The 26338-nt window shown below is 39.4% G+C and overlaps 1 protein-coding gene across 7 annotated transcripts in view; it reads left to right on the top strand.

Annotated features, from left to right (window-relative positions):
• Nucleotides 1-26338, top strand: part of ADAMTS6 (ADAM metallopeptidase with thrombospondin type 1 motif 6) — a 241066-nt gene that overhangs the window by 155828 nt on the left and 58900 nt on the right. For all 7 annotated transcript variants that reach the window (XM_061619209.1, XM_061619173.1, XM_061619218.1 and 4 more), the window contains 2 exons: nucleotides 12896-13041; nucleotides 19847-19910. In XM_061619209.1, the coding sequence (XP_061475193.1) occupies nucleotides 12896-13041; nucleotides 19847-19910 (210 nt within the window). The remainder of the gene's footprint in view (nucleotides 1-12895; nucleotides 13042-19846; nucleotides 19911-26338) is intronic.

The following is a 26338-nucleotide window of genomic DNA, read 5'->3' as shown; positions in this document are numbered from 1 at the left end:
GCTATTAGGATTAGATTGACTCCCATAATTCTACAGAACTCTCCAGTTCCTGAAGGAATTCTGGCTCAAGCTTTCTTTGGTGCTGCTGACTGTTCTAAGTGAATGCAGAATATGTGTAAGACTTTGGCTGCTAATACAAATTTGCTGTTCCACCTGCCTTGGTAGTAGATGCTGGTCAAAAACATCAGAGATCTACACTGCATTCATAACTATAGAACAGATGTGGTGAGTATCTTGACTTACTCTGCCGCAAAGCCTATTTATCTGCATTCATGATCATAAAGATAGCTTGCACCTGATACTTACGGCGTGTACCAGTTTTAATTTGAGAAAAGATTGGTATCTTCACTGGAAATCTTTTGGAGAATGATAAAAAACTAATTCAGATATTTCCACATGAAAACTTCTTATTTAATTAAACAGCTAGAGATGCAGCAGATTGTGTGGAGCATTAATTAATGTACAACCTGTTTAGAGGTATGCATGGCTTAGATCTCAACCTTATAGTATAAGGGCAGACAGAAGACCAAAGATCTCCCTTTCAAGGGTGGACTGTTCAGTTCCAAGTAAGAGGGAAAATACTAAGAATACCAGAACCATGACTTTGTACTCTCACCCTGGCTACTTGTGGAGGAACAGGGTATTTCCATCTGGTCACTCATGCACTCAATCCTCTCTGAAGTATATAATTATCCCTCCTGTCATTCAAGAACAGCAGAATGTTAAATGTCTAGAAAGACAGCTAGAGGTGTTATCTCAGCATTCTATATCACAGCACACATATAAACACTATTCCCATGATTAAATATTAAAAGAACTGCCAAACCTGATTCCTGTGCCACATCTCTGGACTTTTCAATGGAACTGCCTTTTTGTATTTCCATCTTTCATTAGTAACACATTCAAACTGCTGTCTACCTGCCACCCATATTGACTTTGTGCTGGGTTATCCTGCACATTGGCTAGAAAAGTATTAGGATTTCTATCATACCTACAGTTTTTCAAGGAGAAAAATGTTCCTCACTGTAGAGCATAGGTTCAAACTAAATGTAATATCTCAAATCTGAACCTTGCCAATCCTCTTGCCCAGCCGAGAACCTTATCCAAGTGGGCAATGCACTTTCTTTCTTTCTTTAATGAGTTTTATTTATCCATGCGATGTGTACATTTGCATGATGAACAATCTTTTTCTAAGCTGTGGAAGTTCCAGTGATCAAGCATCAGCAGAGAGATTATCCAAGTGGCTACTGAGAACACTGAGAGTTGCTATGATATCCAAAGCAAATTTTATCTAGTCTCTGAGTCTACAACATGTGTAAAGCCTTCTCATTTGGGATTTCTGCAGAGTAGCAGCCTGGAGAATAACATTATGCTTTGAATATCCAAACCAAAGGAGTTAAAAGTTTTGGGGAATCAATCTGGAAGAATTTGTTCACCTGACAGTTTGCTACACTTAGCTCCTAATTAATATGTTAACATTCCAATCACTGGACTCCATGAAGAAGAAAGTTACGTTGCTTCCCTATAATTGTTCTTCAAATGGTTCTCTGAGGATGATACTCAATTATGGAATCCAACTTGGGCAAACAGGACTTACCTTTCTTCCCCTGAAGTCCCTTGTTGCGCCTCAAAATCTACTCTGGAGGTGGGAAGACCCTTTGGAACAGATTGGGGCTGCAGGGGGAAGGAGAAGAAAGGGAAGTTTGTTGCATCTGCTGCTGCAGCATGAATCTTGCTGTGTGCACTCATAAATCCTGTCCATCTACTCTTCTATAAGAGACTGTTATAGAATTTCATATATCTTGCTTGTGGAATCTATGAGAGAGACTGAGAGGGAAGATGTTGGCTTTGCTCTTTGCTTGTTACATGACATCTATGGTACAAGTGAGTTGGTAAAATGCTAGTGCTGCTTCATGCCTGATGAGTTCTGCCAAATTCTACCTGTGGCCTGGCCAGAGTCAATCCTAGACATGTGGCTAAACAGAGAAACACTTGAAGAACAATTGTCTCAGGTAAGTAACTCTGATGACAAGCCATTTGAAAAACAAAAAACAAATTTCCTATTCAAAATGTTAAAATACAGTTAGTTTTCACTGCACTTTTTGACTACCTATTTAGATTATTTAGACAGATAAATGAATTGTTTTCTGCTGTAATGGGAGGAGAGACACTTTCTTTGCTCTCTGTCACCTGGACAGACTAAACACCCCTGGCTTAAGAATGCAAATTGTGAAGCTACAGTTTTTCATTTACAAGCTAAAAGGGCTGAATCACTGAAGTCTTTGTGAGCATGAAACTGTCTACCTTACCCTAAGCATTCACTGAAGAGTTTCAGTATTCATTGTACTGATTGTACTCATTGTACTGATTCAGTGCTCATTGTCCTGAAGCTCATTGTCCTGATTTCCTGGTACCCAACATATCCCCCAGCTTGCATCAGTCACTTGCACTCCTATTCGCTTTCTGGTCTTTTCTGACAGCCTTTTTTTTTTTTTTTTTAACATTTCTTCTCTGTGTCCCACCTAGTTTGCTTTGTCCTAATATTCCCTTCACCTCCTGGCTGAAGTCCCTTTTGAATAATGGAAAATGTAAATGCACTGGCATGCAATGCATAAAGACAACTGAAACTGTTGCTGAAAGCTGTAGCTAAGAATGGACTCACCCAACTATATTTTTTCAAATAACTGCAACAATTGCTTAAAAGATGGCTAATTTTCAAAGTACTAAAACATGCCAGGTACCATAGACAGAAGCAAGTGTGAAAATGGTATCAATCAGTATGTATGTATTTATTTATTTATTTATTTAGATTTATATACCGCCCGACTAGCATTAGCTCTCTGGGCTGTGAACAACAGAATATAAAAATACAAAGCATCTCAGATCTCATAATAAATACAGGATAAACATATATAAAACAATAAATCAAAAACAATTACAACAAAATTTAAAACTAAAATGAGTTACATATTAAAACGCCATAGCAAAGAGGCAAGTCTTAACCTGGCGCCGAAAGGAGAGCAATGTCGGCGCCATACGCACCTCTTCGGGGAGACTGTTCCACAGTTTGGGGGCCACCACTGAGAAGGCCCTAGATCTTGTCACCATCCTCCGAGCCTCCCTATGAGACGGAACTCGGAGGAGGGCCTTCGATGTGGAGCGTAGTGTACAAGCAGGTTCATATCAGGTTCATATTTAGGGAAGAGTCACATGTAAGAAACTTATCATGTGATAAGTATCACATTAGCTGATTTTATGTATCAACCCTAAACAAGAATAATCTTCAGGAGGACAATATTTTTCATTTTATTAATTTATTTTATTTGTAGAGCAATTTGGAGTCAATAAAATTCTAGGAACATAGGAAGCTGCCTTATTCTGAGTCAGACCATCTAGCAGTATTAGCTACACTGATTGGCAGCAGCTGTCCAGGATTTCAGGCAGGAGTCCTTCCCAGCCCTATATGGAGGTGCTGGAAATTGAACCTGGGACCTTCTGCATGCAAGGCAAATTCTCTACCATTAAGGTATGGCACTTCCCACAGTGCTAGTACTTTTTCCAATTCAATCGGGTTTTAGGCCCGGTTTTGGCACTGAGACAGCCTTGGTCGCCCTGTACGATGACCTATGTCGGGAAAGAGACAGAGGGAGTGTAACTCTGTTGATTCTCCTTGATCTCTCAGCGGCTTTTGATACCATCGACCATGGTATCCTTCTGGAGAGGCTCGCGGAGTTGGGAGTTGGAGGTACTGCTTGGCAGTGGTTCCGCTCCTACTTGGCGGGTCGTCTCCAGAAGGTAGTGCTTGGGGAACATTGCTCGACACCGCGGGCTCTCCAATATGGGGTCCCGCAGGGGTCAGTTTTGTCCCCCCTGCTTTTTAATATCTACATGAAGCCGTTGGGAGAGGTCATCAGGAGTTTTGGAGTGCGTTGTCATCAGTATGCTGATGACACGCAGCTCTACTTCTCCTTTTCATCTTCTTCAGGTGAGGCTGTCGATTTGCTGAACCGTTGCCTGGCCTCGACAATGGACTGGATGAGAGTTAACAAACTGAAGCTCAATCCAGACAAGACTGAGATGCTGTTGGTGGACGGGTTCTCTGATCGGATGGTGGATATATACCCTGTCCTGGACGGGGTTACACTCCCCCTAAAGGACCGGGTTCGTAGTCTGGGAGTCTTTTTAGACTCTTCCCTCTCACTTGAGGCTCAAGTAGCCTCGGTGGTTAGGAATGCGTTTTACCAACTTCGGTTGGTAGCCCAGCTACATCCCTATTTGAGTAAAGAGGACCTTACATCAGTGGTACATGCTCTGGTAACCTCACGTTTAGATTACTGTAATGCGCTTTACGTAGGGCTACCTTTGAAGACAGTTCGGAAGCTACAACTAGTGCAAAATGCGGCGGCCAGATTGCTGACAAGGACCAAGCGGTCCGAGCATATAACACCTGTTCTGGCCAGCTTGCACTGGTTGCCAATATGTTTCCGGGCTAGATTCAAAGTGTTGGTATTAACCTATAAAGCCTTATACGGTGCGGGACCACGATACCTTGCGGAACGCCTCTTCCGATATGAACCGGCCCGTGCACTACGTTCTGCTACGAAGGCCCTCCTCCGGGTTCCAACTCACAGGGAGGCCCGGAGGGTGATGACAAGATCTAGGGCCTTCTCAGTGGTGGCCCCCGAACTATGGAACAGTCTCCCTGAGGAAGTACGCCTGGCGCCGACTCTGCTTTCCTTCCGGCGCCAGGTCAAAACCTTCCTATTCTCTGAAGCATTTTAAGTTACATTGATCTAATTTTAATAATGTTTATTGTATTGTTGATTGTATTTTAATATTATTTTGTTATTCATTGTATTTTTATACTATTTTATGTTCACCGCCCAGAGAGCTATCGCTAGTCGGGCGGTATATAAATTTAATAAATAATAATAAATAAAATAAAAAATAAATAATAATAATAATAGTACTTTTTTTAGACTGACGTTGGCAGCTATTCTCTTGATGGGCTAGTTCCACTGTCAATCCTGGTAATTGACACGGCTGCTTTCATGCATCCACTCTCACCACTTCTCAGATAAGACCTGAGGTGAACAAACCAGAAAGAAAAACAACCCAGAGTGCAAGCTATGACTGACTTTGTTGGCTGGGCTTCTTGATGTACTGCTTAGGGATTATCTTATTAAATTATTTGTACCTTCTAAAAATATTGATACGCTAGCCAGTTACTGTCTTTTTTCCAGCCTTTCATTTTTGAGGAATGTTGTTAAATGAGTAGTTTATCTGCATCTTCTGGCATACCTGGATATTCTCAACCTATTGAGCTAGATAATATCAGCCAAATATTATCCATTGTATCTGGATACAGCCATTTAACTCTGCCAATCTGACTTTTTCCCTGAGTATGAGACTGCCATTGTGGTTTTGGTCAGCAGTCTATATCTTGTTACCATTAGAGGAAATTGTAGCCTATTAATCTGAGTTAGCCTTTGACGACAATTGACTATGAGCTAAAAATAGGTACAATCTGGTTACAACCTACAGTTGTTACATGTGCTAAAACATTTAATTAAATGTTTCAGCTTCTGCCTTTATCAGTAGCCTGATTCAGGTACACCACTGTAGGGATGGTTCATGCCCTAATTTGTAAATAATACATTTAATGTTCAGGTTTGATAAGCAAGCATTGCACACATTTCAGGTTTTCTCCATATTTTTTTTCCTCTGAGAAGGAAAGAACGAGTGTTTTACCTTGGCTTCAGAGTTTCAAGCAATTTCATATATTTCTTAATATATTACTTAACAGTGTAATCCTGACCCTCTCTACTCAGAAGTAAGACCTATCAAATTCAATGGGGTTTATTTCCAGGTAAGCGGGATTAGGATTGCATCCTAAAATGCATTATTATTTATTGTTTCAAGTATTTATATAATATGCCACTTTTTATTAAGTAGTATAAAACAATTAAAAATGAAATGGACTGCCTTCAAGTCGATTCCGACTTATGGTGACCCTATGAATAGGTTTTTCATGGTAAGCGGTATTCAGAGGGGGTTTACCATTGCCTTCCTTTGAGGCTGAGAGGCAGTGACTGGCCCATGGTCACCCAGTGAGCTTCATGGCTGTGTGGGGATTCAAACCCTGGTCTCCCAGGTCATAGTCTGACACCTTAACCACTACACCACACTGGCTGTTTAGTATAAAACGATACAACATATCAAAAACCATAAAGTAGGATTCCACTCACTCAACACCCCCACAAAATCCAGGCCCACTAATGCACCTATATCTCAATCAGTCTACACCTGGACACTTTCACCCACACTTACACACATATATGTACTACTCTCAGTGATTACCAGTCCCAAGAATCCCTGGGTACATACAGAAAGACCATACTACATCACTAGAATCCTAACACTATGAGACTGAAATCAAATCTAATCAAGGACTCAACCAACCTCAATAAAAACCTCACACTATTCACCCAAAGACTCATTCACATTTAGATATGGTTATCATCTATGGATGAAGAACACACTTATCAGTCTCTCCAATTCCTTGCTCCTACCTGAGAAGTGGTGATGCTCCAGCCTCTCCCCCAACTATCCCATGTTCTCACCTTGGGACAATGCCACACATTCTCAACTTTTCCAATATGAAGTGGTTCAAAGGCTCTTCAGGCCACAGGTTCTCAAGTATTTTCAGAGCAAACTAAAACATTGAAATGTGTTCAACTGACTTTAGAGGTGTTGTAGGTAGGCTGCACCATTAAGGGTTTGGGCTTGGAAATCCTTCAATTAATCCTTTTTTCATTACTTCTTTGCTCACTTGTTGTCCATGAAGAACAATGGACTACCATGCTTCTAGCACATTTTACACATTCTATATTACATATCTCATGCAAGAACCAGGTTAAAACCATGAATAACATGTTGAACTAGAATACAAAGACCTAGATTCAAATACCGAGGCGAAAATTGGGCTAGTCTCAAAACTGCCTCATCAGAGCATGATGAACTGAGGAAACTTCTCGAGATCCTTGGAGGAAGAGCAGAATATACTTATGGGTATGTTTATGTTAGAGATGAAAAGATTATATTGTCTATCTAGACATTTCCCCTAACAAAGAAAGAGATGTAGCAAATCTTCTTTCAGAACCTCTGCTAAGGAAAACAAAACTAGTTCTGTTGAGGGAGCAGTAAGAAAATGTCCTGAATGTCACAGTGGGAGTTCACAATAGGGAATCAGTGCACTTTTTCTTAATCATTCCAATCCAAAATTCTGGTGTGGAAAGTGTTTAGGAGTGTCCAATTACTGCTAAAGCTGTCTTTGTTAAATCCTGAATTAAGAGTCCAATCTTGAAACTACTTGCAAAGTGGAAAGAACAAAGGCCTAATTTTCTTACAATGTTTGTTAGGTTGCTATGTATCTGGATTTCTGTGTATAAATTTAATTAATGATGTGCCCTTGTTGACAGCATATTTTAGGAAGATCCTTTGAAGTGGCAATTCTGTTGTGGGCCATCCTGCCTCTCTTTCTAATACAGATGTCAAAGAAAGACTATTTGAAGACCATGGCATCCTAGCAACTTAATTGTGTTTTAACCAATGCTTGATGTAGTATAGAGTACTGACTCCCAATCTTTTATTAACAGGACTCATGAAATACATTTTGCATTCATTGAGAACCCTCAGCTGAAAGTATGCCACTACGTTAATGTCTTAAAATAATAGCAATCAATGTACTTTTATTTTGGGAATAAAATGGGGGAGTTGAGGAGCAGAATGTGGGGGGGGGGAGAACACACCCAGGACTCAGTTGAATAGGCCACAATTTTATTGCCTACACTGCTTGCATGCATTTGGCAAGAATGTTGCTTACAGTGAATTTTCCCAGCTTTGTGACCTGAGAGGAAAAATGGCTGAAGGCAAGAGTTGGTGTGAGCTGCTGCTACCACAGACCTGGGTCCTAACTGAGTGGCTACCATCTGCACTGTCCCAGTAATCATTATCTGTTCCCCCCCCCAATGCTATAGAGGTATCTAAGATTCGGAGACTGGGCTTGCAATATTTTAATACTATAATGGAGAAAGTATGTCATTTACAAATAACATGTAACTTAGGAGTTTCATTCTCTCTTGAGAAGAAAGCAGGATATTTTTCATAGCATCACCTGGAACCTAGATCTATGAACCACATACAAATATTTTAATTAATTTATCTGACATTTAACTGATTATTCAATTAAAATGTGATTATTAATTATGATTATAATATCAAGACATTTTTTAAAATAAACAGAGCTTGGAAAAGTTACTTTTTTTGAACTACAACTCCCATCAGCCCAATCCAGTGGCCATGCTGACTAGGGCTGATGGGAGTTGTAGTTCAAAAAAGTAACTTTTCCAAGCTCTGAAAATAAAGTATGGTGTTTATCCTGCTCTTACTTTACCTGTAGCTCCCAGTGGTCTTCCATTCAGGTTGCTGGTCTGGTCCACACCTGCTCAGTTTCAGTAAGGCATGAAAATAATTCTCTTTAATCTGCTAGGAGGATTTATACTTGAGTCAAATGATCAGGGAGTCAAACATTATAATCATATCCCTTCAGTTTTCAGTACTGCATAAATAGTTATACTATCCATGAGGGCCTCTCACTAAATGAAAACCATTGTTTCCCTTTTCATTGTGTTATTACCCACAGCAGCCTGGACTCTGAAGTTAACAGCTAACTGCACAAGCTAAGGATCAAGCTACATGTGCTATTTTGGGGCTCCTGATCTGGATTGGCATGGTGGTATGTGGGAAGGTGGTTTAACCCTCCCCCCTCCATACACACACACCATGTTCTAATTAAATTTATATACAACCCCTCCCCCCCAAAAAAAACCCTGGAATTTGCACTAGAAAGAAGCTTCTAGAAGTACTAGAAAGAATAGCAGCTTCCCTTCTCACCAAATATATTCAAAGAGGGGTGATTTTTGTTGGGAGTACCATGCCAAATCCGAGTTGGCTCCAGATATTAGAAAGAGTTCAACAAAGTACTTTTTTTAAAAAGCATTGCAGCTACTTGCTTATCTTTCAGAGCTCAAGAACTTTCAAATTTCAATTAAAACAAGTGGCCACCTATATAAAAATGTTGCAGTAGTCAGGGCAAGTGGAAGAGGAGCCTTATAGCACAGTTAGTGGTGGAATGATCTGTCAGTTTCAATTCTCTCTCATTTTTCTAATCTTAAATTCAGTTCTCCGTATTTCTGCAGCAGTTTGCATTTTTTTAAAAAAAATCCTTTTTTTTTTTTTTTTTTTTTCAATAATTTTTATTCAGATTTTCATAAAACATACAAGACAAAATCATAAAACATTCAAAGACAAAAAACAAAATCAAAAATAGTTAAACAAAAAGAAAAAAAGAAAAAAGAAAAAAAAAAACAAAAATAAAAAATAAAGAGTAAAATATTGACTTCCCATTTGTCAAAGATCAAATCAGTTATAAGTCTATAATATATAACAATCCTGTCTCTTAAGTCATATTATAAAATCACTTTCCTCCAGTAGTTATCTTACTTAATCATCAAATCTCATAAACATTACTTTATTCTTTCCACAAAAAGTCAAAGAGAGGTTTCAATTCTTTAAGAAATATATCTATCAATTTTTTTTTTCCAGATAAGCATATCGATTAATCCATCTCATTACTAATTATGATAATCTTATTGTCATAACCATAGTCAAAATAAACATTTCAATTAATCCATCACATCAGAATCTGTTAGGTTCAGTAATTTCAGTAGCCATTGTTCTATTATCCCTATTAGTTCCATTTTCCATCTTCCATCTTCAGTAGTCTTGTTAAGTCCAGTAATTTCAGTATCCAATCTTCCATTATCAGTATTCCATAATAATCTTGCTGTCAAAGCCATAGTCATATAATAAGAGTCTGATGGGAATTACCTCTATCCCAAATATTTTCTTGCCATCCATCCTAATGAAAATTATTCAGCATTTTATTGCAAATTTCTCCTATTAAATACATTTTTGTATGCAGTTTTGATGAATGTACACATTTTTGCAACCAATTTCTCCCAATATAATGCATTTTTATACATTATTTTCACCAAAATATTCATTTTATGCACTCTTACCTCTTACATATGCATTTTTGTAAATATTGCTTGGTTGGAGAAGAGCATTGCAAAATTTGGATAAGTGCAAATTTCAAAAAATGGCTGTGTTTGGGTTATTATGTTTCAGAAAGTGCAAATTAGATAAGTTTCTCAGCCATCCCTCAGCACAGTTCAAGGCTCCTAAGGGCAAATGCCCCACCCGACCTAAAACCTCTCGATGCGCTATTTAGTCCTAAAGGGCTCAGATCGGGGCTGGTTGCTAGCCCTGAACTTGGGTGGTTTATTGCAGCGTAGCTGGAGCAGAGTATAGCATGGAGCAGAGCTTGGAAAAGTTACTTTTTTGAACTACAACTCCCATCAGCCCCAGCAAGCATGGCCACTGGATTGGGCTGATGGGAGCTGTAGTTCAAAAAAGTAACTTTTCCAACCTCTGGACTATGGAGAGGAGAAGTGTTGAACCCCATGGTGCACAACCGACCCACCATTCCCTAATTCACATAATTGGGTGTTAGAACAAATTAAACCAGAACTGTCACTAGAAGCTAAAATGATGAATCTGAGGTTATCATACTTTGGACACATCACGAGAAGACCTAATTCACTAGAAAAGACAATAATGCTGGAAAAAACAGAAGGGAGTAGAAAAAGAGGAAAGCCAAACAAGAGATGGATTGATTCCATAAAGGAAGCCGCAGACCTGAACTTACAAGATCTGAACAGGGTGGTTCTTGACAGATGCTCTTGGAGGTCACTGATTCATAGGATCGCCATAAGTCATAATCGACTTGAAGGCACATAGCAAAACTCTCTCTCTCTCTCTCTCTCTCTGTCTCTCTCTCTCTCTCTCGTGGGGGGGACTTCTTTTTTCCTCCCAAATGTTTTCCGACATGGAAACTAGGCTGCTTTGGGGTTTAAAACTTTTTCTTATAATTTACAAACTTACATATAGTACTTCATCCTTAGGATATCCCCATGTATATAGAACCAGTCTCTTCTTTGGGGAGGGGGGTGTTTCTGTTTCACACAGTGGTATGCACTTGAGCACCCAAGAGTGTCATTAGAGGAAACTATGACTTCTGCCAATACACAGCGATATCCAGTATCTGTGTGCCTGATGCCATGTCTCATGCAGCATTGCTAGAGCTCTTATATCCAAACATTTTACAGCATCCAAATGAAATATATTTATAGCATGCCATAAAAGGGGATATTGGAAATAGTCTCAGATAATGTGGTTGAAAATAAATGTCTCAAGCTTCACTCATTCATCTCAATATCCTTCTCATTTTCTTGGAGCCCTAATGGTTTCTGGACATATAGGTTGGAGAAATAAATAAACTGAAATGTTTAGAATGTTCTGCATTATATAGCTTCCACTCCGGCATACATTTATACCTGACATCTGACTGCTACTGTGTTCATTTTTAAAAAATAAATCATTTTCAGGACTTGGGTAAGCAACATTTTTTATCAATGTAATTAGCAATCTTGCTAATGACATTGGGTTGGATCTAGCCTAACAGTGCAATCCTGTGCATAGTTACTCAGAAGTAATTACATTGTGTCCAGTGGGGCTTAGTTACTAGTAAGTGTGTTTTGAACTGCAGCCTACTTCCCTCCGTATTTTATTGAATTGTGGATCAAGCCTATTGTCTATATATACTTGATAGCAGGGGTTGCCAATGTTGTTACCTCCAGATGTTGTTGAACTACAATCTCCAGCAACCCAGCCAGCATGGCTAATGGTTAAGGGTAGTCCAGTGACATCTGGAGAGCACCACTTTGGCTACCCTGAGTTTAAAGCAAAATTCTTGTATCATGTTGGTGTATACACATGCCACCCAACCCTGATCATTAGGGTATCATGGTCTGGTGCCAAATCTTTAATCAGGTAAAATTCATGTTTAAAATTTATTGGATATGGTCACGTGTCTATTTTGATAGGACAAATTGTTTCATTTTCTGCAATATTCTGTTTTCTACAGTGAAACAAGACAGCCAGATTTGGTCTTAAATTAGGACAGCATGATTTGGTTTAATTTGATGTGATTATAATATTCCACTAAAGTTATACATTTAATAAAAAATTGTCTCAAATTAACCCAATGCCCTTTTGTTAAAGGGTTAGCTGGTATCTGTCTTAAAATTTCAGCCTACATGTTCATTCAGTCTCTGACCAATTGGCTAGTCAGTGAATGTGAATACTTTTTTCTTTGTTTCTAGTTTCTTGGTATTACTTTTATTATGTCTGCAGTGCAAGTGTTGATGAAATACTGCTTCAAATTCTTCTTCATTTGTAACATCATCCATACTTCAGTGTTTTTTAAAGGAAAAGCAATAATCCTCATAAAAATTCCTAACTGGAGAATTGTCCATGTTGTGCTATTAAACCATCAGTCAAAGTATAGGTGTGCATTTGTTTTTTAAACACTCTTAAAAGTATACCTACTATGTGAAGATTTTTTTTCAGTGACTTGCAGTTTATTTTAATGAGAGATGGTAAGCTTGTGTATGAAATGAAAAATGCTGTCTTGTTAAACTTTTATGTATGGTAGGAATTTATTATTCAGGCTTAGCCTAAAGAGAAATAACAAATAGCATTTGCCTTCACCAATGACTAAACATGGCTGAAGAAAGTTAAACATATTTATGTTATCTATACAAGGAATGCTGTTGCCTATACTTGGTCAATACCTGACCCATATATTTTTCTGTCCTGATAACTCTATCAGTTCAAAGCTAATTCTGTGTTTTCTATGAAATCTTTTCAGTGGTGTTATCAGGGAGAGTGCGTACCTTTTGGCACTTGGCCCCAGAGCATAGATGGGGGTTGGGGTCCCTGGTCAATATGGGGAGAGTGCAGCAGGACCTGCGGGGGAGGAGTCTCATCATCCATAAGACACTGTGACAGTCCAGCGTAAGTAGCTAAAGTAAGCCAGAGCCAGCAAAAAAGGCATATTTGGAAATGTTTCAAAAGTGTGGTTTCACTTGTTATCTGTAAAAACGTTTCAGTATTGTGCCAATACTTGTCTTTAAAACAGCAGACAGGATCAGCTATCCTGGAGAAGCTTACTAGGCATACTTTCACATTTTTAAATATATGCATTAGGCACATACTATAAACATAGAATCTATATTTAATATTTAGCAGGTAATTTCTGCTCCTCACACCTCCCATTTATACAAAGCAAAGCAATCAGTAAATCCTACTTATTATGCTAATAAAACATGTTTCTGGAGTTTGTTAGCTTTGCAAATATATAAAAAATACAAACTAAATCTTACGGTTTTTAATATTTGTGCCTGTGAGACAATAACCTAGTTTCCATGTCACAGAAACAGGCTGTTGAGAATGTTTTAGCTGTCGGCTGTGTTACAGCTATAAAAAATATCATTGGTTTGACCGGCATGTCACATTAAACACATTAAACTGCACTTTAAAACAAACTATGGTTTAATGTGGACAAGCTCAAAAATCCCCACATTTTTCCTCCTCTGCTCCTGCTGCTGTTGTGCCATGGACAAACCAAACCAGTGTCTGGCTTGTCATGTTGTCTGAACCTAGGCTCGTTCTTTGTTTCCTCGAAACAAACCATGAGCAGCAAACCAAGAACAAACCTTGGTTACAGCTTGTAGCTTGTTATGGAGGAAACACACCAAAAGCCCAAATTCATATGACATAACATATGAAGCACTGCAGGAGCACTGCAGGAACTTTGAGCTGAATGCACCAGCATGCTGCTCATTCACATTAAATCATTGTTTTAAACTATGTGTTAATCTGATGTGTGAAATAAGCCATTGATGCTTTTAATAGATTACTTTCATATAATACAGTCAACAGATAAATTGTTCTTAAACTGCCTGTCTCTTTCCCCAGCAGCACTGTCTGTTCAGCTGCGTTAATCTCCACTGCTCACATGATCTGGAAGTTTGTCATTTTCTTTATTAGTGTTCCAGAAAACCCCTGACTATGTTGCCACTAATTTAGTAAGGAATTTCCCCCCTCATCATTCTTAATTACTATCTATCTATCATCTTATTAGAGTTGTTCAAATAATGTTGTTACCTTTATTCTGATGTTGCAGTTCCAACCTGTTAGGTCATTTGCATGCTATGTAGCAATAAGTTTAGGGATTGCAAGCAAAGCTCTTGTACTGAGACCTTCTTTTGCTGAGAGCTCTGTACATATGCATACATGTGACTCCACACATAATTGATTTCTGTGAAGTGTGCTGAAGAGCCAATAAAAGCGAAACAGTAGTAAAGGCTGCTGCTGTTCTCCAAACACAACATTGTAACAGGCTATTATCCCATGCTTCACAGGCAGTTATAGACAAGGACAAGAGATCTTAACTTAGAATTCACAGCCCTACTAACCCAGAGCCTTCCATCCTTTCTCCATCCTTTAGCACTGTTCACTGAAATCAGATTATTTGACCTCTTCCTTCCTCTTTATGACCAGTGACAGAAGTATATTAATAGAGCCTTGATGGCTCACCTACATTCCATAACAGAATTAAAGCAAGAGGATACTGCAAAGGGCTCCTTTTCTCCCATCTAGTTACAACTAACATCAGATGACAGCTGTTACAAAGCAGCTGCTGGACACCTTTGAGGCCATTTCAGATGTTATAAATGTCTTATATGTAAACACTTTGCTGTAGGAAAAGCATGAAGGTGGGAGATAAGTGATCACGACCTGAAGATTTTAGTCACAAATATGCACATGCATTAGAAAACTAATTATAATGGTAAAAGCCCAACAGTATACAACATTGTTATGTGGCTGTTAGAAAGACCATATGATAGATAGGGCTCACAGATTCCAAACATATAACTATGAAAAAATAACTTGAGATGAGTCTATTTTGAAACATACCCCAACGTTTTTAATAAATAATAGTCCATTCTTCTTTCTCTTTCAATGGGACTGCAGTTTTCATGCTCACTCTGGCTGTTGCCTTCTTTGCAAATCATTTTATAGTAAAAATAATCAATACAGCATGAATTTCATTCTTCCATTCAAGTTCAAGAAAGATAGCATCACAGTTGATTATCATTTTACGTAGGAAAACAGTATGTATATTATCATACATATGAACTCTGTCAAAAAACTAAGCCATAGGACTGAATGAGCCTGTCTCCTCTCTCTAACATCAGTGAACCTGTGGAAGCTTAGTAGCTGGCCTCTGAGGAGGGTTGCCTCCTTGCAGTGGGAGGCCATTCTGAATTCATAATTGCCTTGCAGTTCTTCACATTGTCTTGTTCCCCACTGCTATATTCATATCTCCTTGTGTCTCATAAACGTTTTTCGTCCCTCACTGTTCCCTCAACCACCTGTGTTTACATTTATTCACTGCTTCTTCATGCTTTTTCACTCATAAGCTTCTTCAACAACTTTTATTTGTCTTCTCAAAAGAAAAGACCCAAAGAGCAGCATGAAACAGCTTCATTCTTATGGCCAGTTCACATAACACTCCCACACACACACACATACAACCTCTTTCAACCACTCTGAGGCTCACACTTTTGCGGACTGATTGATTACAGATACACCCAGCATAAATTCATTTGGTTGCTCCTACTGGGAGGAAAGGCGGGATATAAATCTAATGAATAAATTAAATAAATAATAATTGGGAAAAGTGTTGCTGCACTAGTGGAATAACCATATCCATGACTGGATAACTTCCACAATATTTTTCTCCATATGCATACATGCCTATGCTGGTGTGCGTATTCTCAGACTTTAAGTCACAACAGCAGCCCCATCTGAAGAAGTGATACAGCTCAAAAAAGAGAAAAATTGAGCATGAAATAGCAAAAAGGAAAGGATGAATTGGATCATAGAGAAAGTAGAAATCTGGTGTTAAGGTCCAATCAAGAAAAACAAATGAAGGGGTATTGTTGTTTTTTAAGTTCCTGGCAATGGAATCTTAAGAGAAATAACCTTAAAGAGGAAATCTTGGTGGACATTCCCTTGTGTCATAATGTTTGAGTTTTGTCCAGTCCACACAGCTTTTGCATACTTTGTGTTGGCTACACACTTGTATGTTGCTGACCCATGTTATATGAACCATGGCTTGGTTGAATATATAAATTTTATACAAGTGCTGGCTTGTGCAACCTTCTATCTCATAACCATTCTTACTGCTTTGGTTGCAGTAGAAGGCATGGACACACTCTAGACCTTTCTGAGATCCAGGTTTTGCAGCCTTTTACTCTTGGAAGAGTAAAGTTGCCATTGCGCTAGCACCAAAGGTGACAAGAAATGAAGGCAAAGCTACCTGAAGATAATTCAGGATGGAACCTTGGAAAATTCTAATACACACCTTCTTATCTCTGTAACAACAATCATTTCCCCAAGTTCTATCTTCCCCAGAGAATGTTTTACAGGAACACAATTTAGTTCCATCTTTAGCTAATATTTGGATGTAGCCAACCTGTGTTACTGAGGAAGGATGGATTACAGACATTACATTATAAACGGACATTATCATTTAACAACAAGTTGAGAATGAAATTCTTAGTTATTGTCTGTTGATCATCTAGCATTGTGTTATTTTAACTGCATTACTTTTAATGTATATTTTATACATATTTTTGTTTTCTGTACACTGATATATTAAAATGTGAGTGGTTTATAACTCTTAAAATAAAATCAGCCTATTTTAACTTAGACCAATATTTATTATTTTTATTATTAAAAATACACTTGAAGAAGGCAATAAACAATGAAACAAAAGACAATACTGAGTAAAACCTGGATAGCCACAGTCTGAAACTGAAACTTAATTTGATGCTGCTAGCTTCTCCTTATGTTTAGAGAGTTCTTTTCTCCTTCTACTATGCTTCCTCACTATCCTGTAGTCCCAGATCCACTTGCTTGATGTCCTCTAAATCTTCATATGCAAGCCTCCATCCTACCACCAACCTGCTCTTTTCCCCTGTTCCCTAATATTTTCACCCTCTAGTTTGTCCACCATATAGGTAGAATTGAGCAAACCAAAGAGTATGTGTCCGGAAAATCTATAGCACCAAGATCTGCAATTCTTTATATTACCTGAGTGATTTTTGTAAAATCTTGAAATAAAGCAAACTCTTACAAATCTGAGGCAGTCTGTTCATGCTTTCTGGCAATAGAGTGATCTAACCGTTAGAAGCCCTTGAAAATACAGTAGCATATGGCAATTCATCAGACTTTTTGGAATATAGCAGTTCTGTTTTAAATTCATGTTCTTCATTCAAACTTTGTGGTATCAACTGTTGTTATGTGCTAGGACATTTATATTTATCCATTACTTTTGTTTTGTTAATGTCCAGTAATAACCAAATACATGTTCACAACCTTGCTTTTTGGATTCCTTGCATTTGTCTTCTAAAATGCAATATTGTCCCTGTACAAGCTCTTACATAAATCCTTTTGATGTGAGCTTGGACACTCCGCCTTCCTCTGTGCTTTGAAGAGCTTGGACCTCTGCTTTTTATGGCATGGCTTTGCAAGACAGTCTGGTCTTCATCTTATTGCTGAACTTTATAGGTCTGGACATTCCTTTCTAATCTTCACTACTGCAGAGCCCTCAGACATTTAGCATTCAGAGTAGTCTGACTGATTTCAGTGAATGCATGCTGGTGTAATTTGTTTCAGGGTCTGTTCGGCATCAGCTGCTAACCAATGACCAGCATTAACAGGCACTGGACTATAAATTATTATTTGTTAAGACATACCTTTAATGTTTTAATTCACATATAATGGTATCCATTTAAAAACACATTGATCAAAAGAATTATGCTTCAGTCCAGCAAGAGGACTTTCTTTTCTCCTCTATGGAAGAAAACCGCTCTAGGTGTGCATGGACATTTCCTGTTGTCTGTACCAATGTTCATCTTCGCATAGAAGAAAACAAGAAAGCTCTTAGGCGCATTGAGCTCTTTGCACTCTTGGTGACCCTTTCAATCTTAACTAATTTCATTTAACAGCAATGGGTACATTTAATCATAGGTAAGCATTTTAAAGTCCCATGTGCTTAACACTTCCCTCGTTGAAGTAAATAAGGCCTAAAAGTATAAACTGTCTGGATTCTGTCCATTATATTTGGCCTTTAAAGAATATTAAAATAAAATCACAATGTTTTATATAAAGTAATAAAAACCTCCATTCACATATTACATGGTTTTGAGAACCTTGTTTATCAGAAGATACTGCAACCACCATGTGATAGCTTGCTTGTGTTACCAGAAATCCCAGATTATTTCATAACATATAACAACATGTTAAATAATAAATGGGTGAATTCTGGCTTAGTTCAAGAGACCAGTCTAGATAATACTTGAATCCTATTTAATCCTAGAATTTCTTGATAACTACCCATCACCTAGTCATGTGATATTGCCCTGATTCTTTTCAAATATCAATTGCAACTTTGGAAATAATGAAATTTTGCAAACTCTGTTTATAATTAATCTTTTAAAATATAAATTTAGCTTTCGTTTTGTTTATTTGTCTTCTGAAGTCTGCAATCCTATATGCATCTACCTGGGAGTAAGTCCCTTTGAACTCTGTGGAATTTACTTCTGGTATGCCTGTATAGGATTGCCCTCTGAGTTATTAAACTGACATTGCCTTGCAATGTATATGTGTGTGTGTTTAAGATAATGGCCAAGATCAAGAGAACTACCTGAAACACATGCAGAGACTTGTACTAGCTGAGTGATGTTTTTGAATAGTATGCCTCAATGTAATATCACAAACCATTCCTAAAATTCCTCTCAGTTTCAAAAATAGTCTGCCATGCAGAGTGGGTGCTGCTATTCAGGAGACATAAGTGCAAAGCTCCTTTTGGGTGTAACCCCCCCCCTGACAATTATTCCTTTAATTTTTAATTCATTAAGGTTGCAATCCAATGCATGTCTACTCTGAAATAAGCTCCATTGGGTTCAATGGAACTTACTCCCAAGTAAGTGTGTATTGGATTGCAGCCTAAATTTTCAGCTACCCTAATGGATTATAAAAATGAAATGGTAATGAAAACAAGTAAATTGTTTCATCATCTTCAGTTTAAGTGCCTAGGTCTCTTAAAAATGGCCTCATCTACCTCTGATCAGTTTCAGTTCTGGAAATCCAAATAAACATCACAGCTGTTAGTTTTTCCAGATTTACAGTTGTAGAATTGAAATCAGAATCAGGCACTCAGGTACTAGAGAATACCAGCTTGACCCGAAAAATGGAAAACCAGTGTTTCCTTAATTTTGATTAATCTTAAACTAATACTAAAGCTTATGCACCAGCAAATAAGTGCTTATATCTAGGAGTAATGACTTTCACTAATACAATGTTAGAAATGCTATATTATTGTTGCAGGTTTTCACTGGTGCTGCATATTATGCTGATGCCGGCATAAATGTTTAGAAACTGAGCATTAATTTAATTAAATGTTTAGAATGGGTATTAATTTAACAAAATATTTCCTGATTTTGGTAGTCATGAAACAAAAATAAAAGAAATAGTGTTTTATATTCATTTTCTACACTCTAATTTTACATCTATATATGCTAGCTCAGTTAGTATTACTAAAATCTGAAGTTTCAAAAATATACAGAATCATCTATCTGTATTGGAAAAGACTTGTGGGGAGGGGAAGGGAATGCCCTATAGTATGAATTTTCATTGTTGCTTGTTTCCTTTGTACATATTCATAAACTTCATACATTTTTTCCAGACCTTCAGGTGGAGGAAGATATTGCCTTGGAGAAAGGAAACGATATCGCTCCTGTAATACTGATGTGAGTAATTCAAATTTAAACTGAAATTGAACAAACTATCTCAGATGTTTTCCCCAGTAATAGAGCAGATTTTCCAGAGGACAGTTATCTTTATCATCTATTAATATAGAATCCTGAAGACTTCCAGTATGTAGTACCAGTGGTATAAGCAAAATTTATGTATCTTTTAGGAAATACGGAGGGCTTGAGACATAGAAACATTGTGGAAAATTGGAACCAAGGATGGCCACAGAATACTCAACTGTGGGTCACTCTTATGTACATGATGAAGACAATATTCTACATCTTAAGCATTCTGTCTGCATCAGTATTCAGCTCTTTGGAACGTCAAAAGTACAGCTATGCTAATGAGAAATAATTAATTTAAAAAAGACACCAGTATCGTTCCTAGATCTAAAAGCCTTGGCAAACCAAGTTTTTTCATTGTAACCTACCTATCAACCAAGGCACTCAAAGTGATGCTTCAAAACCAAACATGCAAAGATAATTAAACCAACAATAAAGCAGCTCATATCTATAGGCATAAAAACAAAGGCCGGTACACTAAAAATTAAAGGGATATAAGATAAAAAAAAGAAAATGTTCATATTAAAAGCCAAGGAAAAATAATAAAAAATAATCTGAAAGTCTTTGGAAATGGGTTAAGGTAGGTCATGGTTGCAATCCTATATACAGTTATCTAAGAGTAAGTACCATTGGACTTAGAGGGGTAACTTCTGAGTAGATTTAGGATAGCACTGTCAGAATATTTACAGTGTATAGGTTATGTATTAGATCCCTGCCATTGTAAACTTTCATAATGAGAGAAGTTAATCAGGTTGTCATCGGCAGATAATGAAGGACAGATAGGGAGTGCCTTTCTCTATGAGAGCCTAATGTGTAGCAGATGCAGTCAATGTACGACTTTATAAATTAAAATTGGCATCAGAAATAGAACTTAAGAAAGGCCTCTCTTCACCTTAAATAGGCCAAACAACCCTGTATACCATGTACATGGCAGCAGGAGGGACTTAAGCTGTTGCAACAGTGATAAAATGTGCACCTTACTCTATATATTGCTAGCAGACTGAGAGGGAATGTCACAGAAAAATACCACAAAATGAAGCAAAACCACCGGCATCCATGACAACACCTACAGCCCTCACTCATTACAGGCTCAGCTGGGGAAGAAGCCATTCCATTCACAGCAATAGAGACAATGCCCCAGAACATCTTACTTCATCATACCACCTCCAACAAATATTTCATCAGGCATGTTATGATATCAATAGAGAGCACCTTTCATTGCATGAGCATTTTGGCAGGGACAGGAATGATTTATCCACTCAGACTCCCTAGGAAGACATAAAAATAGCAGTTCAAATTGTCATTTTCTGTTGACACATGCATATTGCTCAGAAGCATCCTTCTGACTGCATACCACAAAGAAGACAGCATAAGAGCACAGCACCTTCCTGGGAAGCATCATAGCAGAGCTTGGAAAAGTTACTTTTTTGAACTACAACTCCCATCAGCCCCAGCCAGCATGGCCACTGGATTGGGCTGATGGGAGTTGTAGTTCAAAAAAGTAACTTTTCCAAGCTCTGCATCATAGCAGGCCTTATTGTTCAGTGGCTCAATTACTTCATTTACCATTACAGCAGCACCCATCCCACCTGCAGAGAATGGAGGGAATACTGGCTTGCATGGTAACAACAAGCTTCCCTCTCTACCCAGAGTGCTTTGTCCTGAGGCCAGCTGGAGCCAAAGTGGACTAGGATGTGGGGAAGGAATCCCCTCAACCCAGTTATAGCAACAAAGAAACAATATATGTTACACAGTTAACGCCATCATTGGTGTTAACCAATCATCAGGGATAGAGTCAAGTCTGATAGCATGAGGTTGCCACCCAGTCACCTCAGTCAGGTGCCTGTGCCTTTGACAGTTGCATGGCAGATAGCTGGTACCAGGTGTATTATGTCATTGCCTGTTGCTTAATTGTCTACTATGAAGGTTGCAAAGGTGCAAGAGCATGTCACTAACAAGTAGAATGGGAAGCTCCCATGGGAACAACTGGCACTATTGTTAATCATGCGGTGGGCCTCCCTTGGGTGCACAGGACTGAGCATGGGATGGGCCCTGTTTGCTTCATGATTGGAGAGCTGCCTGTAGGAAGCAAAAGGAGACACATAGAAAGTAATGTGCAATGGTTAGAGCTGGAAGACATGGTTCCTGGACCTGATGCACAGTAAGTATTTGTGAGGAATGAGTGGTACTATGTGAGTGCTCTACCAGTGAATTTACCTCCTCCCCCCCCCCATGGTTGGGGGTGAGGGAAGAGATTGCAGTGGCTGAGGGATTGCTTCCTTTCCCTGTAATGTTTCCCATGGATCTACCCAGTGATTCTGAAAGGCAAATGTACAATGGTTGGAGTTGAGTTCCTCACCATCAGACAGCATACCTCCATATGGGGGTGTATACTTCATTTTGTGTCACTTGTGTTGGAGGCATTGCTACTATCAGTTGGGGGTAGTTCAGGTGTACACAGTGTAAATACATAGCATGGAGGTGGGAGAAGATAGGTAGGTTCCTTGCTTACCTACGTGGAGTGCATCCACAGTTTGTTTGTTAGATTTATATCTTGCCCTTCCTCCCAGTAGGAGCCCAGGGTGGCAGTTATAGGAGTAAACTGGGGGCTGCTTTTGAATGTTTGGAATCTTGGGGTGGAGTTCCTGAAAGAATTCTAGGATAGCGGTGACTAACCTTTGGCCCTTCAGATGCTGCTGGACTACAAGTTCCATCATCCATATTTGTTGGCTATTCTGGCTGAGGCTGATTAGAGTTTGAGCTCAACAACACCAGGAAGACCACAGGTTTGCCACCTCTTCTAGAAATAAAAGTGTCTCAAATATGCTTAAGTCCCTGTGTTTTGAAGACAGTCTGTTTGCACAAAATGCTCCCTTTTCAACCAAATTACACTTTCCCCATATTTCCCATACCAGAGTTCTCCCCTGAGTGTTCTCTGTTCATGACCTAGGACCAGGATGATAATAACCCCATGCTACATGTCATATAATCTGAGTCATGGTCTCCCTCTTGGCAGTTTATATGTATGTGCTGGTGTGCTATGATTGAGTGCAAAGCTATGCCAAACCTTACTCACCATGTTGCAAGTGGGCAGGGCAGTCAAGGTAGGGGCAAGTGGTTTTCTTGATTTCCACTGAATTCTCTAGTAAGATTTTCCTTACACTGGTATTATGGTTGGCATTAAGTTGTTAGGGGTGGAAACAAAGTCTGAAGCAGTAAATATACTTGTCCTGCCCATTCCCTGCTTACTTCTTTATTGGCATTAGGATGCCTCCAAGTGGGATTGTGTTCCTCCAAGTGGGATTGTGTTCCTCCAAGTGGGATTGTGTTCCTCCTACTGCTCGAAGGCAGGAAATATTGCCACTCTAAATGTAGTTGTTGGGTCTCCCTCACTTGGAGTGCCAGTTCATTTCCTGGCTTTACTTGAAGCAGACCATCTTAACACCTTTGCTGTTTCTTTTATCTCAGGCATTGTGTTTCTATAGTGAATGTGTGTGTGTGTGTTAGCTAGGGAGTAGGAGTGTGTCTGTGAATCTCTCTGTCCCTTGTTGTCATTTAGTTACTTTTCTCTCCAGTATTATTTGAGTTCCCCATGTTTGTTGAACAGTACCTGCTCTCAGTGACTTGTTTCTTTAAGCTGCTTCCTCAGTGTGTCATCAAGTTGTTAGTCCTCCTTTGTTAATTCTTTTATTTATCTTTCATCGCTCTGTGCTTACCCACAACTTGCCACTGTGGTGTAATGGTTAGAGTGTTGGGCTATGACCTGGGAGAGCAGGGTTCAAATCCCCACTCAGCCATGAAGCTCACTCGGTGAGCTTGGACCAGTCACTGCCTCTCAGCCTAACCTACCTCACAGGGTTGTTGTGAGGATAAAATGGGGAGAGGAGAACCATGTACACTACCTTAGCTCCTTGGAGAAAAATGTGGTATATAAATGTAATAAATAAAGACATTATTACTTGTCAATTTCTCTCTACTTGGCATTCTGTGTATATATGTGTTTGTGTGTATAGCTGTTTACCTTCAGTCTCCACTGCCTCCCTCCTGCTTCTGGCCCTTTTTGCCCTCTGTTTATTCCCATTGTTGACGGGCATAATGTTGGAGGCTCTTAAGAAGGGAACCACAGTATCTTCCTCTAAGGCACATGTGCTTCCTATACTGACTTCTCACTCGGCAAGCATGATAACACTTTTCACCAGTGCAAAGAGCACTCAAGTGAATGCAGCAGCCACTCGGCACACCTGAGCTTGGCCACCATTTTGAGAAGAACCTTGTGAATGGTGGGAAAGATATGCAAGAGCTGAGCAGCCCCAAGAATAGTGGGTGGGGGCTTTGGATCCACAGGTCCCATCAGGAGACTGGAACAACTGTCCTTAGCTGTTGTAGCAATGGCAGTGCTGGATTTGGCTTGCAGAGGGGCCAGGTATATTGGTGAGTTGGAACTGAGTGTGGAACTTTGGAATGCACTCTGTAGTTTTAGACTGGAGACAGGAGGAATATCTCTGGGAGGGAAGGGGGTCTCAGCCAGCTCCAGCTCCTAAGGACCTTTTTCGGTTTGCCTCCTCCTCTGGGGATAAATTTGTGGCTTTGAAGATTTTCCTCCCCAAGCCCAACCTGTTATCTTGGGGCATCATTTAGCTGGCTCCTCAGGTTTCTGCCTGGATGTGGTTATTATTAAGTAAATTAAAGAAGCCCTAATATCAGATTAGACAAGTGAGTGGGCTGTTCCCAGGCAAGCTACCAACCAAATTCCTTCTGTATGTCAAAGACCTTGTAGATTAATTCAGCTCCTAGTTCAAGGTCCCAGATTTCTATGGCTCATATTTCTGGCAATCCTGGACACCATGGCTACTCCTTGTACTCCAGAGGTTGTCCAGACTGTGCCATTGCCTGGTTGTGATGATGAAGCTGAAGGGTCCTCTGATCCACATGCAGTTTCTTAGGCACATGTCAAGAAATCCCTTTAAATACCAGACATGTTTATCCTTGCCCCACCTTGCAAGGAAATGACTATGATAGTACAGACTAGGGTTGCCAGGCTCAGGGCCTGAGACTGATCCTGTATCTTTAGGAGAAGAGAAAGTCAACCAAGTACAGGTGTTCTTGCAGTACTGTGATGGGAACAACCACAAGGTGGAATTCTCCCTTCCTCCTGCACAACTTTTAAAGATAGGGAAGACTTCTTGGAGGCTGGGCCTGGCAACCAAGAGGTCTTCTGTATCTTTAAAAGTTGTACAGGGGGAAGGGAGAATTCCACCATGTGGTTTCTCCCACTACAATGTTGCAAGAACACCTGCACTTGGCTGACTTTCTCTTCTCCTAAAGATACAGGATCAGTCTTAGGCCCTGAACCTGGCAACCCTAATACAGACCCAGTGCAGGATTTAGATGTGGCAGAGAGGAGCTTCTACTAAACTTTTCCAGGATTCCCATCACATGCCTCTCCTGTGTAAGGCTTTGGTGGCTATAGATCTTAAAATCCTATCACCTGATTTGGTGCCCTCTACTTCCAGGGGAGCGTATATATTTCCAGATTCCAAACCCTCTGGGAAAGCAATCACAGTTCCATCTCTCTTCAAGAAGTTAGTAAAGAGTGGGATATACCACCACAATCTAGAAAGGCTGTGTCCTTTGCTAACAAATGTTATGTTTTAGGTTCTGACTTTGTGGATCAGCTGAAACTTGCGGTTATAGATGGGTCTATTTCAGCACTGGTGTTGCAGAACCTGCTCTTCAAGGATGGGGACACACAAGAGGCTCTACAAAGTGTAAGTTGGATGAGGTTTTGAAAAAAGGTACATAACGCATCGGCACTGGCTGTTGGGGTGTCATACACCACTTCTATTTTTTCTAGGGTGATGCTGCTCTGGGCCATACTCATTGATGGAGCCTCTGCTTTGAATGCAGAAGGCCCTAGGTTCAATCCCTGGCATCTTCAGGTAGGACTAGGAGAGGCTGCTGCCTGAAACCCTGGAGAACTGCTGCCAGTCAGTGTAGAAAATGCTGAACTAGATGGGACAATGGTCTGACTCAGTATAAATTAGCTTCCTATCTTCCTTTGGGCCGATGACATCTTGGACGACCTGACTCAAGACCCTAATAAATTATGGAAGACTGCACTGAAGATTTCAAGGGCTGCATTCTTTATCTCATGGGCCATCATGGCTGCAAGATTTGCTGCTAGATCCACTGCAGCAGAGGTGGTGGCACGGCATCCCCTATGGGTCTGCCATTGGGAAGCTGATCTGAATTGCTGACTACTTTTGCAACTGAACAGTTCATGGGGAACAAGTTAGTGCCATTGCTTTGCAAGACATTCTAGTGGAGACAAGAGATAAGCAAAAATCCATGCCTTCTGTGCA

Source organism: Rhineura floridana, chromosome 1 (assembly GCF_030035675.1).
Source record: "Rhineura floridana isolate rRhiFlo1 chromosome 1, rRhiFlo1.hap2, whole genome shotgun sequence".
Lineage (NCBI taxonomy): Eukaryota > Metazoa > Chordata > Lepidosauria > Squamata > Rhineuridae > Rhineura > Rhineura floridana.
The sequence above is the reverse complement of the archived record's forward strand: the minus strand, read 5'-3'. Positions and strand labels throughout refer to the sequence as shown.